The sequence below is a fragment of the Sus scrofa genome, chromosome 2 (assembly GCF_054392235.1).
Source record: "Sus scrofa isolate SSC_HxYL_T2T_F1_AM1 chromosome 2, Sscrofa_HxYL_maternal_Yorkshire_Landrace_v2.0, whole genome shotgun sequence".
Taxonomy (NCBI): Eukaryota; Metazoa; Chordata; class Mammalia; order Artiodactyla; family Suidae; genus Sus; species Sus scrofa.
Genome location: NC_139384.1, coordinates 85471224 through 85484312, shown reverse-complemented (window position 1 = coordinate 85484312; position 13089 = coordinate 85471224). Strand labels below are relative to the sequence as shown.

At 52.7% G+C, this 13089-nt stretch overlaps 1 protein-coding gene across 6 annotated transcripts in view; it reads right to left on the bottom strand.

Moving 5' to 3' along the window:
• PIP5K1C (phosphatidylinositol-4-phosphate 5-kinase type 1 gamma) overlaps nucleotides 1-13089 on the bottom strand; it is a 69809-nt gene that overhangs the window by 10382 nt on the left and 46338 nt on the right. For 3 of the 6 annotated variants that reach the window (XM_021084100.2, XM_021084102.2, XM_021084103.2), the window contains exons 9-15: nucleotides 12757-12840; nucleotides 11414-11462; nucleotides 8772-8856; nucleotides 6894-7055; nucleotides 2161-2299; nucleotides 2037-2069; nucleotides 524-628 (exon numbers count right to left, since the gene is read on the bottom strand). In XM_021084100.2, the coding sequence (XP_020939759.1) occupies nucleotides 524-628; nucleotides 2037-2069; nucleotides 2161-2299; nucleotides 6894-7055; nucleotides 8772-8856; nucleotides 11414-11462; nucleotides 12757-12840 (657 nt within the window). The remainder of the gene's footprint in view (nucleotides 1-523; nucleotides 629-2036; nucleotides 2070-2160; nucleotides 2300-6893; nucleotides 7056-8771; nucleotides 8857-11413; nucleotides 11463-12756; nucleotides 12841-13089) is intronic. The other 3 variants (XM_021084101.2, XM_085013269.1, XM_021084104.2) reach the window with 1 other exon arrangement.

Sequence of the window (13089 nt, the reverse complement as noted above, 5' to 3'; positions counted from 1 at the left end):
AGCTGTGGTGTAGGTTGCAGATGAGGCTTGGATCTGGTGTTGCTGTGGCTGTGGTGCAGGCCAGCGGCTACAGCTCTGATTCAACCCCTAGCCTGGGAATCTCCCTATGCTGTGGAAGTGGCCCTAAAAAAGCAAACAAACAACAAACAAAACACAATAGAGGAAAAGGTAAATAAACCTCAAAGTGGTTCTTTGAAAAAACTTGTAAGTCATTGTCTCACAAGACTTGGCAAGGCTAAGAGGGTGAAGAGAGGAAGGAGGGACCTCAGGAGACAGGGTGACTCAGAGCCCCAAAGAAGGCAACCCTTTCCTGAGTGATCGACCACTGCTATTCCTGGCATCCCACACCCCTTCCCTGATGCCCAATGCTGGAAGCCTTTGCCAGCCCCTGGCATGTAGACTACTTTTCCCAGCCTGCCCTGTGGCCGGCTGGTCATATGACTGTGCTCAGCCAATGGGACCAGAGCAGAAGTTGGGCACAAGAACCAGGCCATGGGACCACAGGGATCTGGGGGACACTTACCCCACATCCTCCTCCTTGGGGACCACTATCTCCACATTGCATGCAGGCTCCACCTGCACAGTGATCTGCTGTAGGTCCTCCTCTGCATGTGCCTCCTCCTGGGGCCTGGAGGCAACGGGAAGCTGCACTTCAGTTTCCCTCTTCACTGCCCTCCAGCCCCAGAAGCATCTGCTGAGTTCCAGTCCCAGTCCCAGTAAGAAACCAGGAGCCTCTATGAGGTACCGCTTCTGGGCATCATCAGACCAGCGCCCTTAAGACGGCCCAGCTCATACCTGGTCTCTCTGGCCAACATAACCACCTGGGGGCTGCAAGGGGGCCCCATCTGGGGCCATCCTGTGACTCTGGCACCAGGAAGGGCATAATGGGTAAATGGACCCTGCCCACCCCCTGGGAACAGCTGGGTACCCACCCAGGGCCTGGACTAAGGGGTTGGGATGGTTCTGAGGTTCCAGGCCAGGACCCCTGAGGTAGGTGGGACAGAATGTTCTGGAAGCCAGGGATGCAGAATCTCTCTGGATGGCAAAACCAGAGAGCAAAAGGGTAGCTGTCGCCAACTGCATGGAGGGGGAATGCACTCTCCACCAAAGGTGGTCAGTACCATGACTTTTTTCCCAACTGGTGGGAATTACCACCCAAACCAAAAAGCAAGCCCCCTTCACTGAAGTCATGTTACAAGACCAAACAACCAGGAACAACCCAAGTGTCCCCAGACGGCAGGCCCATTAGAGGGATGAGAACCAGCATGTGCTCCACCTGCTCACACAGGTGACCTCCAGTCAGCAGGTGACAGAGCCAGGGACAGGGCGGGGCCCAGAGTGCACGCTGGTCAAAATGCAAGGAAGAGAGTTCCCGTCATGGCTCAGTGGTTAACGAATCCGACTAGGAACCATGAAGTTGTGGGTTCAATTCCTGCCCTTGCTCAGTGGGTTCAGGATCCGGTGTTGCCGTGAGCTGTGGTGTAGGTCGCAGACGCGGCTCGGATCCCACATTGCTGTGGCTCTGGCGTAGGCTGGTGGCTACAGCTCTGATTAGACCCCTAGCCTGGGAACCTCCATATGCCATGGGTGCGACCCTAAAAAGACAAAAAAACCAAAAAAAAAAAAAAAAGTAAGGAAGAGACAAACCCAAAAGTTGTGTTTGCTTGTCTATTCATAAAACATCTCTGGAAAGAGCCAAAAAACCCATTGGGGGTCACTCCTTGTGAGAGGAGCAGGCATGGGACAGGGGAAAGTATCTCTTAGAATAAAAACATTCATAAAAAAGAAAAAAGCAAGAACCAACAGGCAGGTGCAAGAGAGGGGTCCTTAGGGCTCCCGAAGGTGGGAGACAAACAAAAAGCCCCCCAAGACTTTGTGTGATTCTAGAGCTTGACTTGACTCTGTGCCCAGGAAGAAGTGGTCAGAGAGGAAGGGCTCTAGGGGGAGAAAGTGGAGGAGGGGCGGGGAGGGGAGAGGAGACAAGAGTCGGGGGGGGGGGGTGGAAGGAGGTGGAGAGGGCTGAGGTCTCTGCTCACCGGCCATCCTGCCCAGAGGACTGTGTGTGCCGCCTGCAGAGAGACCACAAACAGATGGAAGAGGTGGCGTGAGGCCCCGCCCCCTCGCAGCCCCGCCCCCTCACAGCCGCCCCAGTCCACTCACCTGTACCGAGGCTGCTCTGAAGTCTCTGAAGGGGACCGCTCAGGGATGGAGAGGGATGTGGAGGACAGGGTCGTGGCAATGGAGGCGGTGGTGGCCTCCTCAAAAGAGGGTGGTGTGCAGGGCAGGAGGTCCGGCCGGCCTGTGGGAAGCAGAGGGTGGGCACTTGTGGGAGCCAGGCCCCTACCGCTGCTTCCATGAGGCCGCTGGGCACCACCTGCAGCTCACCCTCCACTACCCACGCCCCCAACCCCCACTCTCACCTGCCACCCTACAGTGTTGTCCCAGCCAGCTTTTTATTTTATTATTATTATTATTTTGTCTTTTTTTGCCTTTTTTCTGGAGGTTCCCAGGCTAGGAGTTGAATCGGAGCTGTAGCTGCCGGCCTATGCCAGAGTCACGGCAATGCGGGATCCGAGCCCCAATGCGACCCGCACCACAGCTCACGGCAATGCTGGATCCTTAACCCACTGAGCAAGGCCAGGGATCGAAGCCACAACCTCATGGTTCCTAGTCGGATTCGTTAATCACGACGGGAACTCCCCTATTTTTATTTTTTTTTACATAAAACAAACTAGTGGTTACCAGAGGGGAGATGGGTGGGGGAGGGGCGAGACAGCTGAAGTGGATTAAAAGGTACAAACTACTAGGTGCAAAATAAACAAGGTACAGGATATAAGGTACAGCAAAGGAATGCAGCTAATATTTTATAACAACTTTATATGGAGTATAATCTATAAAAATTTTGAATCACTACATTGTACACTGGAAGCTAACATAATATTGTAAGTCAACTATACTTCAATTTTATAATATACAAGAGTTGAGGAGTGCCCACTGTAGTGCAATGGGATCAGTGGCATCTCTGCAGTGCCAGGACACAGGTTCGATCCCTGGCCGGGCACAGTGGGTTAGAGGATTCAGCAATGCCACAGGTTCAGGGTAGGTTCATAACTGCAGCTTGGATCTGGTCCCTGGCCTGGAAATTCTATATGCCTCGGGATGGCCAAAAAGAAAAAAAGAAAAAAAAATACAAGGATTGAAAATAATGGGAAAGGAAAGGAAAATATAGGTCCTTCTGGTAACACAGTGAATGTCATGGCACCTGAGTACCCAGTACACAGAATGCTCCCCACCCTAACCTCCCGCCCCACCTGTTAGCTCAACCTGCACTGAAACGAACCTCTCTAACCTGAGATCTGATTTCTTCTTTTTTCAACTGAGATATAATTGATATATTGTGTAAATGTAATCTTTACAACCTGTTGATCTGACACATTTATATATTGCAATATGACAATCACAATAGCTTTAGCTAACACCTTAGCACATCACTTAATTATCAATTCTTTTTTGTGCTGGAAATAATTAAGAGCCAGTCTCTTAGCAACTGTAAAGTTTATAATACAGTGTTGTGGACACCATATTATACATATATATTTATATATTATACATCACTTTGCTGTGAATTAGGTCTCCAGAACTTATCTGCAAGTTTATATACCCTTTAACATCTTTCCAGTGCCACCTCTGGTCCCAATCACCTTTCGTCTTTATCCATTTATCAGTTGACAGACACTTAAGATTGTTTCCGTATCTTGGTAATGAGTTTGATTTTTTTAGCTCTCTCATACAGGTGATATCACCCACTATTTGTCTTTCTCTGATTTATTTCACTTAGCATAATGCCCTCAAGGTTCATGTTGCCCCAAATGGTAGGATTTCCTTCTTTCTCATGGCTAATATTCCTGTGTGTGTGCACACGTGCATATATGCACGTGTTTATTACATCTTCTTTAGCCATAGTCTGAGGCTGGACACTTAAATTGTTTCCACATCTTACCTACTGCAAATAATGCTGAAATAAACGTTCAAGCGCAGGTGTCTTTTCAATACCCTGTTTTCATTTACTTTGGATATATAGCAAGAAGTGGGATTGCTACATCATACAATAGTTCTATTTTTAATTTTTTTTTTTTTTTGGCTGCACTTGCAGCATGCAGAAGTTCCCAGACCATGGACTGATCAAACCTGAGCCACTGCAGAAAACATACTTCTCCTAAGAGCTGGGCACATGCATTACCTCCATAACTTCGGTTGTGTTGAATATAAAATCTCTATTAACATTATAATCTGGCACTTGCAATAAATATTCCTCATTTGGAATGTATTTATTTCTTTTTCTTTTTTTTTTTAAGGGCTGCACCATGGCATGTGGAAGTTCCCAGGCTAGGGGTTGAATCAGAGTTGCTGCTGCTGGCCGACACCACAGCCACAGCAACACGAGATCTGAGCCACATCTATGACCTACCACAGCTCACAGCAATGCTAGACCCGTAACCCACTGAGCAAGGCCAGGGATTGAACATGCATTCTCATGGATACTAGTTGGGTTCTTAACCCACTGAGCCCCAGTGGGAATTCCTCATTCCAAATGTATGTAATCATATTTTTGAAAAAATAATAAAGTGTACACTATAAATACAAGTGGCTTAGAATTTTCCATCTCAAATGTGTAATGAAACACCACTGAAACCAAGGTCCTAGTATAAATCATGCTGAATCACATGATGCTATGGTTAAAACTGAAAGGATTTTGGATTTTGGACTCAGGCAAACTTTTTTTGAGTTCCTGCTTCATCATTTATTAATTAGTTCCCACTGTGTCATTTTCTCATCTGGTAAATCGCAATCTCACAAGGTCATTATGAGCAGTTCTCTTGCGGTGCAAGGGGTTAAGGATTCAGCATTGTCACTGCTGTGGCTCAGGTTCAATCCCTGGCCCAGGTGCTTCCATACACCATGGGCGTGGCCAAAATAAAACAGAAAGAAAGAAAGAAAATGTGGTCATTATGAAAAGTAAAGGAGACAGCATGTGGAAGTGCTGTGTCCTGCATCTGACCATGAGGAACCTCTCCCTCTCCTGCTCCTCAGGAGGTGGGACAGGCCAACTGTCAGTTCCCCACTATTGTGTCACATAAGTGCCATATAGGCTGAGGCTGAAAATGAGCCTCAGGAATCACCTACTTTACTGCTCCACCCTCCTTGATTTCACAGGTGAGAAAACTGAGGCCAAGAAAAGTGATTCCATTTTTTATTCTATTTAGCCAATACATTTATCTATTTAAATTTTTATGGAGCACCTCCTTTTAAAGGCACTGTATAAGATCACTGTCATTTGGACAACCACTGTGAACTCAACAGTGTGCCAGGTGCCATGAACATGAGACATAGCAAAGGTGAAATATGTTTAGAGACACACCTTCTCAAGACACCAATGTTTGAGGAGGACTGGGAGGGTCTGCAGGAGGACAGACAAAGGCTATGGAAATGGTTATAAACAACCCTTCGAAGTGAGAGAAATAAATTAAGAGTCAACACATAAAGCAAATACTATTGCTAGCCATGATGAATCCACTCATGTTGAATCTATTGTGATCAATCACAAATCATCCCACAGTTAATCAGGACACCCCATCTTGCACAGAACATGAGCAGAGTATCTCCAGATGCTCCTGCAGAGTGTGATTCTACCCCCAAAGGGAAGGTAAACACTCATCCTGCCAGCTCTTTAAAATTTTGTTTTATTTCGTTTTGTTTTTTTTAGGGCTGCACCTGCGGCATATGGAAGTTCTCAGGCTAGGGGTCTAACCGAAGCTGTAGCTGCCAGCTTACACCACAGCCACAGCAACGCAGGATCAAAGCTGCATCTTCGACCTACACCACAGCTCACGGCAAAGCCAAATCCTTAACCCACCGAGCAAGGCCAGGGATCGAACCTGCAACCTCGTGAGGCCTAGTCAGATTCATTTCCACTGAACCACGATGGGAACTCTTAAATTTTTATTTATATTTTTCTTTTTAGGTCCGCCTCTGAGGCATATGGAAGTTCCCAGGCTAGAGGTCAAATAGGAGCTGCAGGTGCTGGCCTACACCACAGCCACAGCAACGTGGGATCCGAGCTGTGTCTGAGACCTACACTGCAGCTCATGGCAATGCTGGATCCTTAACCACTGAGTGGGGCCAGAGACTGAACCCGAATATTCATGGATACCAGTCGGGTTTGTTACTGCTGAGCCACAATGGGAACTCCCTTGCCAGCTTTAAGAGGTCACGCCAGCTCCAATTTACCCAGGCACATGGTTTTCCAGTACCTTCCCACTGTTCTCAAACTAAAATCCAAACCCCTCCCCACAGCCAATGGGGGTTCTGCTCCACTCACCTCCCCTCTCCTCTCCCCCTCACTCTACTCCAGCCACACGGGCCCCCTCACTGTTCCTACAGCACACTAGGCCGGGCTCCACCCCAGGGCCTTTGCACAGGTAGTTTCTATCTTCCTCAATGCTCTTCCATCAGTCCCTCCCTGCCTGGAATCTCTGCCCCAGGAGATGGGATGGACCTTCCAGAACATCAGGTCCAACCCCATCAAGCACTTCATCCTGCCAGGTCTCTGCACATCTGATGTGACGGGAGCCTGTCACCTCCCAGGAGGCGAACTCTGCTGGGCTCTCCCTGTGGAGCATCAAGGGCCCAGTCCCAGCTGCTCTCCACTATCCACTTCCCAGCTGTAGATCTTAGATGGAGAGGGGGTGTGTGTGACTGACCCAGATCCTCCCATGCAGGCAGGGCCCAGCTTCAGGGAACTCCTCCCTTGTCAGCCCCCAGGAATGTCATCTTTCCCCAGTGGCCCCCTTATCTCCCATCAAAGATACACCCACTCCCGGCCACCTGCTCACCTTCGTCCTCCAATGTGGGGTAGCTGCGGGCTCCCCGCAGGTCATACTGTGCGTCCTCCCGCTCGCTGGGGATCTGGCTAGCCGAGAAGGCGGCAGTGGGCCCCAGGGGCTTGACAGCCAGCAAGGCACCACGGCCCTTCTTGGACGGCGACGACTTCAGGGCTGCAGAGGGAGGGTGGTTGGTGCTTGGGGTGGCCTGGGAGCTCCATGGCAGCACCGGGATGGCCCCCGTGCCTCCTCTGCATGAAAGCCTGGTTGGCTCTGCTGCCCTGCCTCCAGACCATCCCCCAAGCCTGGGCAAGAAGCAATGCTCCACTCCTGGAGAAGGTGTCCTGCCTTCCACCTGGCTGGCCTCGGGAGGTGCTGGGAGTCCCAGTCACCTGTCCTGCCCACCGAGAAAGATGGGGTGAGCCCCCCGGGACCCAGAACCCCCGTGTGGCCCCCATAAACAGCAGATGCTAAAGTTCACTAAGCACTTTGGGGCCTCACCCTCTATTTCAACCCACCCGGCCGTGGCCCCCACTCTCAGACATGGAAGTCAAGGGCCCTGGGCAGTGGGGTTCAGCACCAAAGGCCTGGCTCTGATCCAGTTGATGCAGCTGGGAAAATGTGGCTCAACTCCCAGGGCCCAGTGTCCTCACCTGCAATAGGGTCAAGTGAGGTAGGTAAACCCTGTGACGCCAGCTTGGCCCCGTCAGTGCCCACCACAATCCCCTCTCTGTGCCTCCTACGATCTCTGCCCCCAGGATAGTGACCACAGCTCCCAGCACACAGGAGATGCTGAGTTTGCTTTACGCATAGCCATCCCCTCCCCAGAGGCCAGTAAACTCCCTGGACCACAGTGGGAAGGAGAGTGAGAAGGTTCCAGGGAAGAGATGTACCGGGAAAGGGTGATAACCAGTTCTCTGGGGACAAATGCCGGGTTCGTCATCTTTGCCGATTTTCATGGTGTAAACATCCCCACCAGAGTCAACTTCAAGCTACACCGAGATGTCACAGAATGTGGGGCTGCCTTGGCCCTGAGAGCCAGCTGCAGGTGACCAGTGGCCCAGGCAGGTCTGGCTCAGACAGGGAGAGCGACCCCCTCTTCCCCACTTGCAGAGCACTAGGCGCTGGGCCTGACCCTTCCTGCTGCTTCTGCAGGGTCACCCCAGTGTGGGCAAGGCCTGGAGATAAGGAGCACACCAAGACCATTCCCGTGCCCACCAATACTTACAAAGCACCTACTATGGCCCAGCCCTTGGCCTAGAGATGTTGGGGACATAGACTGATCAGGGCAGACAAGCACCTTGTCTTTTGTGAGTTGGGGGGGAGATTGGGTGGGCAGATGACAGACACATGGGGAGAAAGAGCCCTTCAGGCCCCACCACATGGGACTAGGTCCAGGGTGCACCAGGGTCTATGACTCAGGACTCCCAGCATGGACACAAGCCCTCCTGAGGCCATTAGAGGGTGAGGCCACCAGTGCTCGCCTTGGACCCTCCCTGACGACGCCCAGTTTGGCTGATAACCAGCCGCCTTGGTGCCTGCAAGCCACGTTCCCATGGCAATGGTGCTTGGCCGGAGTGCCAGTGCTGGGCCCAGCCCACCTGTCACGTGTATGAACACATCTCCCCCTCTCGGCTCTATACACGTGGGGAAACTGAGGCGCGGAGGGGGCATCATCTGCTCAAGGTCGCAGAGGCAGGATAAAGCAGAGCCAGGGTCGGAATCAAGCTGCATCCTAGAGAGGTAGCCACCCCAACTGCCCTGTTCCCTGGACCAAGTCCCCGACCCAGGCTGACCCAGCAGCAGGATGAGCGCTCTGGGTTTACCTTGCCCTCGACCATCCTGCCCTCCTCTCTCCACGCCCCCACCCAAAGGGCCCAGGTCACTCACAGGAATTCTTCCGGAAAACCGTGTTGCTCATGAACTTGAAGAAGCGCTCGGCGTAGAAGCTGGGCCGGTGGACAGAGACAGTGTCCTGGGAAGGGAAGTGTGGGCCTGAGAGTGGGCCAGGTCAGGGTAGGGTGTAACCTTTCTGTGGAGGGGACCCAAAGATCCGGTAGTGGTTGCAGGAGGGGGTGGCAGGGGGACAGTCTTGTGATAACCCCACCTGCATTGTTAATTTTTTGAACCACATAAGCCAAAATAACTATTCAAAGAAGTGAACAAATAAATGTCAAAATCAGAAAATCAAGAAAGTAGAGGGAAGAGTTCCTGCTGTGGCACAGTGGGTTAAGGATCTGGCGCTCTTTGGTAGCTTGGGTAGTTGCTGAGGCATGGGTTCAATTCCAGGCCTGGTGTAGTGGGTTAAAAGGATCCAGCATTGGAGTTCTTGCTGTGGCTCAGCAATAACAAACCCGACTAGCATCCATGAGGATGTGGATTTGATCCCTGGCCTCACTCAGTGGGTAAAGGATCCGGCGCTGCAGTGGGTTCCAGTGGTGTAGATCACAGATGCGGCTTGGATCTGGCATTGCTGTGGCTGTGGCATTGGCCAGCAGCTTCAGCTCTGATTTGACCCCTAGCCTGGAAACTTCCATATGCCACGGATGTGGCCCTAAAAAGCAAAACAAAACAAAAAACAAAACTAACCCACAAAAGCATCTGGTATTGGTGCAGCTGTGATATAGGTCACAGCTGTGGCTCAATTTGATCCCTTGCCCAGGAACTTCCATATGTTGTCAGTATGGCAAAAAAAAAAAAAAAAAAAAAGCAGAGGGAATGTTTGTTTACAGCAAGAGGGTGCAGCCTGAACCTGCTTGGTAAGTGGTACTGCTGGTGCCTCACTGTGCAATGAGGAGACCAGAGGCAGCTGGGCTCACCAGGAGGCAGGGACGGGATATCCCTAAGGCAGGGAGCCCAGCACATGGTCAGGGTGCCATCCATGCTGGGCCCCAGGGGAACACCCTTGCTCTTCCAGGATCCAGTCTCCTCACTTCCTTTGGCACAGTATGCCCGGCACTGTTGCTATCAGGCTGGTCATTCTCCGGGGCGGGGGGCTGTCTTGGACACTATGCCTAGCCCCACCCACTCAATGCCAGGACCGCTCTCCTCCCATGTGACCACCACACCTGTCCCCAGACAGATCTTCTATAACACAAAGGACCCACCCGGACACGCAGCCTCCCAGAATAAACACTGCATGCTCCATCTTTGCCAGCCGTCTCTGGCTGATGGCGTGTGAGCCAAGACAGTGAAAGCACCCCTTTGCCTGCAGAGGGAAGGGCGCCCTCCCTTGGGCTTAGGCATGACATGGGAGCCACTGCCTGGGCTGGGAGCTGAGGACAATGCCAGGGGTGTACAGTGACACATAGACCTCCAACATTGCAGGGCCACTCTACCTGGCCCAGACTGCTCACACCTGGATGGCTGCTTTGAGCAACATCTGGGGCCCCTCTGGAGCCAACCCAAATCCTACAACCTACAAGGGGTTGTGGGTAGCCTCTTTAGCTCTCCTGTCTGCTGTGGGTTCACAGCAGCACAAGAGGGTTTCCCACTGGCCGGCCTCCACCTGGACCTTCTCAATGTGTGTTCTCGAAGCTCCCCGCTGGATCCTCCATTTTCTGAGAGCGGGGCTTGTTTGGGACCTTGGATTTTACAGACTTCAGGCACAGGGACAGCCCTTAACACTTCAGTGAAAATTTGCCTGCAAGGGGCTATGGGAGGAGAGGCATCTGCCTGAGGGTCCACAGCTGGACCAGAGGTACAAGTGCTGCCTCAGGCCCATGGGCAGGCTCCATTTAGCCCAAATGGTTGGTCCTTACAATTTTATCTTTTTTTTTTTTTTTTTTTTTTGGCTTTTTAGGGCCACTCCCACGGCATATGGAGGTTCCCAGGCTAGGGGTCTAATTGGAGCTACAGCTGCCCGCCTACACCACAGTTCCAGCTATGCCAGATCCGAGACTTGTCTGCAACCTACACCACAGCTCATGGCAACGCCGGATCCTTAACCCACTGAATGAAGCCAGGGATCGGACCCACAACCTCATGACTCCTCGTTGGATTCATTTCCCCTGTGCCATGACAGGAACTCCGGTCCTTACAATTTTCAATTTTAAAATTATTTACTGCAGGCTTTTAGAAGTTGGTGGTGCTCATAGGAAAACACACATTTCAAGCTTTTCTCAAAACGACTGAGCCGGTCTAAGTGGGCCCCATCCCCCCATGGCAGCAGGGGTCAGAGCTGCATGGCTTTGCCCACTGGGGCCCAAGATCCCGTCCACATCACACATTTCCAGAATGTTCTTTGTCTGGATGGCCCCTGACTTTCCTGGTCGGCCTGTCCTTGGGAATCCTTCCAACTCAGCTGGGGGACCTCTTGCTCCAGGAAGCTTTCCTGTACCCTCACAGGTGGCTGGGAGCCCTCGGTGAGGACCCTGCAGCTGCCCTGCTTCCTCATCTCAGCCCTGACCCGTGGGCCTGTGACTGCAGCTCCAAAAAGGGGGACACATCTCTTGACCCTTTAGCACCTGTGCCTGACCCAGGAAGAGGGTCAGGGACGTTGTGGACACGATGAAGGAATGAATGACACTCACCCCATCATGGACGAGAGCCTTCCAGGTGTGTTCTAACTTCTTGATGAACCTGCAGAGGAAAAATGCCCAGGGTATCAGCCCAACCTTCAGGTCCAGGGGGTCTCTACTGGGCAAGCCTATCCCAGGGGACACTGGGTATGTGGGGACATTTGTGGTCCTCACCACTGGAAGTGTTCCTGGCATCTTAGGGTGGAGATGCCCTGGTCCAGAGGAACAAGGCCACCTCCCCTCTTTCCAATCCCCTTAACCCCTCCTGACCTGCTGGCAGCTCCCACCACTGCTGCTCTGGGAAAGGAGCTGGAAAGGCCGTGGGGCATGGCCCTCCATGGGAGAAGGCAGTCAGCAGCTCCAAAGCCCACCCTTCCTCTTTCCCATGGCCCAGGCGGAGCCCAGCTCCTCTCTGCTGGAGTGAGTGCCCTCTGCCGTGGTCCCCAGCGAGGTCCCCTTGCCACACCTATCGCCTCCTCCAGGCAGCCTTCCTGGACACCTCTGCAGGGGGGAAGGATGATCTCATGGTGCCTGACCCATCCTGTCCCACTCCCCTCGCCCCACCCTGGGCGCTGTGGAAATGCTGGCCCACTTCTGGGGAAGCTGCTCCAAACCAGAAGGGAGATGCCTGCAGGGCACAGGGTCAGCCCCTGGGCGGGGAGAACAGGTTGTGAACGTTTGTAGTCTGATGGGCAGGAGATGACAGGCAGAGAAGTCACCCAACGCCAAGAGGAGTTCCTGGTGTTGGGTGGGGTGTCGTCAGGAAAGGGAACAGCCATGGTCACCACCTGCCTATTGTGTTTAAACAGGCAACGGACATGTGTTACTGCTATGATAAAGAACAGGTAAGGACTTCCCATCACGGTGCAGCGGAAAGGAATCCGACTAGGAACCATGAGGTTGCGGGTTCAATCCCTGACCTCACTCAGTGGGTTAAGGATCCAGCGTTGCTGTGGCTGTGGTGGAGGCCGGCAGCTGTAGCTCTGATTTGACCCCTAGGCTGGCAACTTCCATATGCCAAGGGTGCAGCTCTACAAAGCAAAAAAAAAAAAAAAAAAAGGATGAATAACAAGAATGCCTCTCACCCTCCTTCAGGCTGTGCCTCACTTGTGGCCACGAGGCCACACAGCACGTGGCACCAGCTGTGACCATTTACTTCTGTGAGTGTAGGAACTTTTCAGAGACATCATGATTCCCAGCCATGGAGTGTTTCTGTCTTGCTCTCTTTAGCCCAGCACTTGGCACACAGCAGGGCTCCACAGATAGTCCCACCATCCTGCCCCGTGCCGGCCCTGACCTGTCCCTGACCAGGCTCTCGGTGAAGTGGGAAGGTGAAGCTGGGGGTGGGCACCCACCTGTAGGACTGCAGGATGTCAATGATGCCGATGTGTAGCAGCAGCCGCTCCCCTCGGCCATTCACGGCGGGGATCCCACCCATCCTGGGGAGGGGGTAGAGAACATCAGCACCCACAGAGCCAGCCGGGGAGCGGCCTTGCTCATCAGGGGTGTGGGCTGGAGGCAGCCTGGAGCCCTGATCCTGGGGCTGTGGCCTGGGTCTGGGACTTGGAGGGACAGGGGTGGAGGGAGGAGCAGGCAGGACAGAGGGGGCCAGTTCTCAAGGATCCACACACTCCCTGAAGGTAGCAGCCCGGCCGGACCCTCACAGAGGATCCCTGCACGTGGGAGCC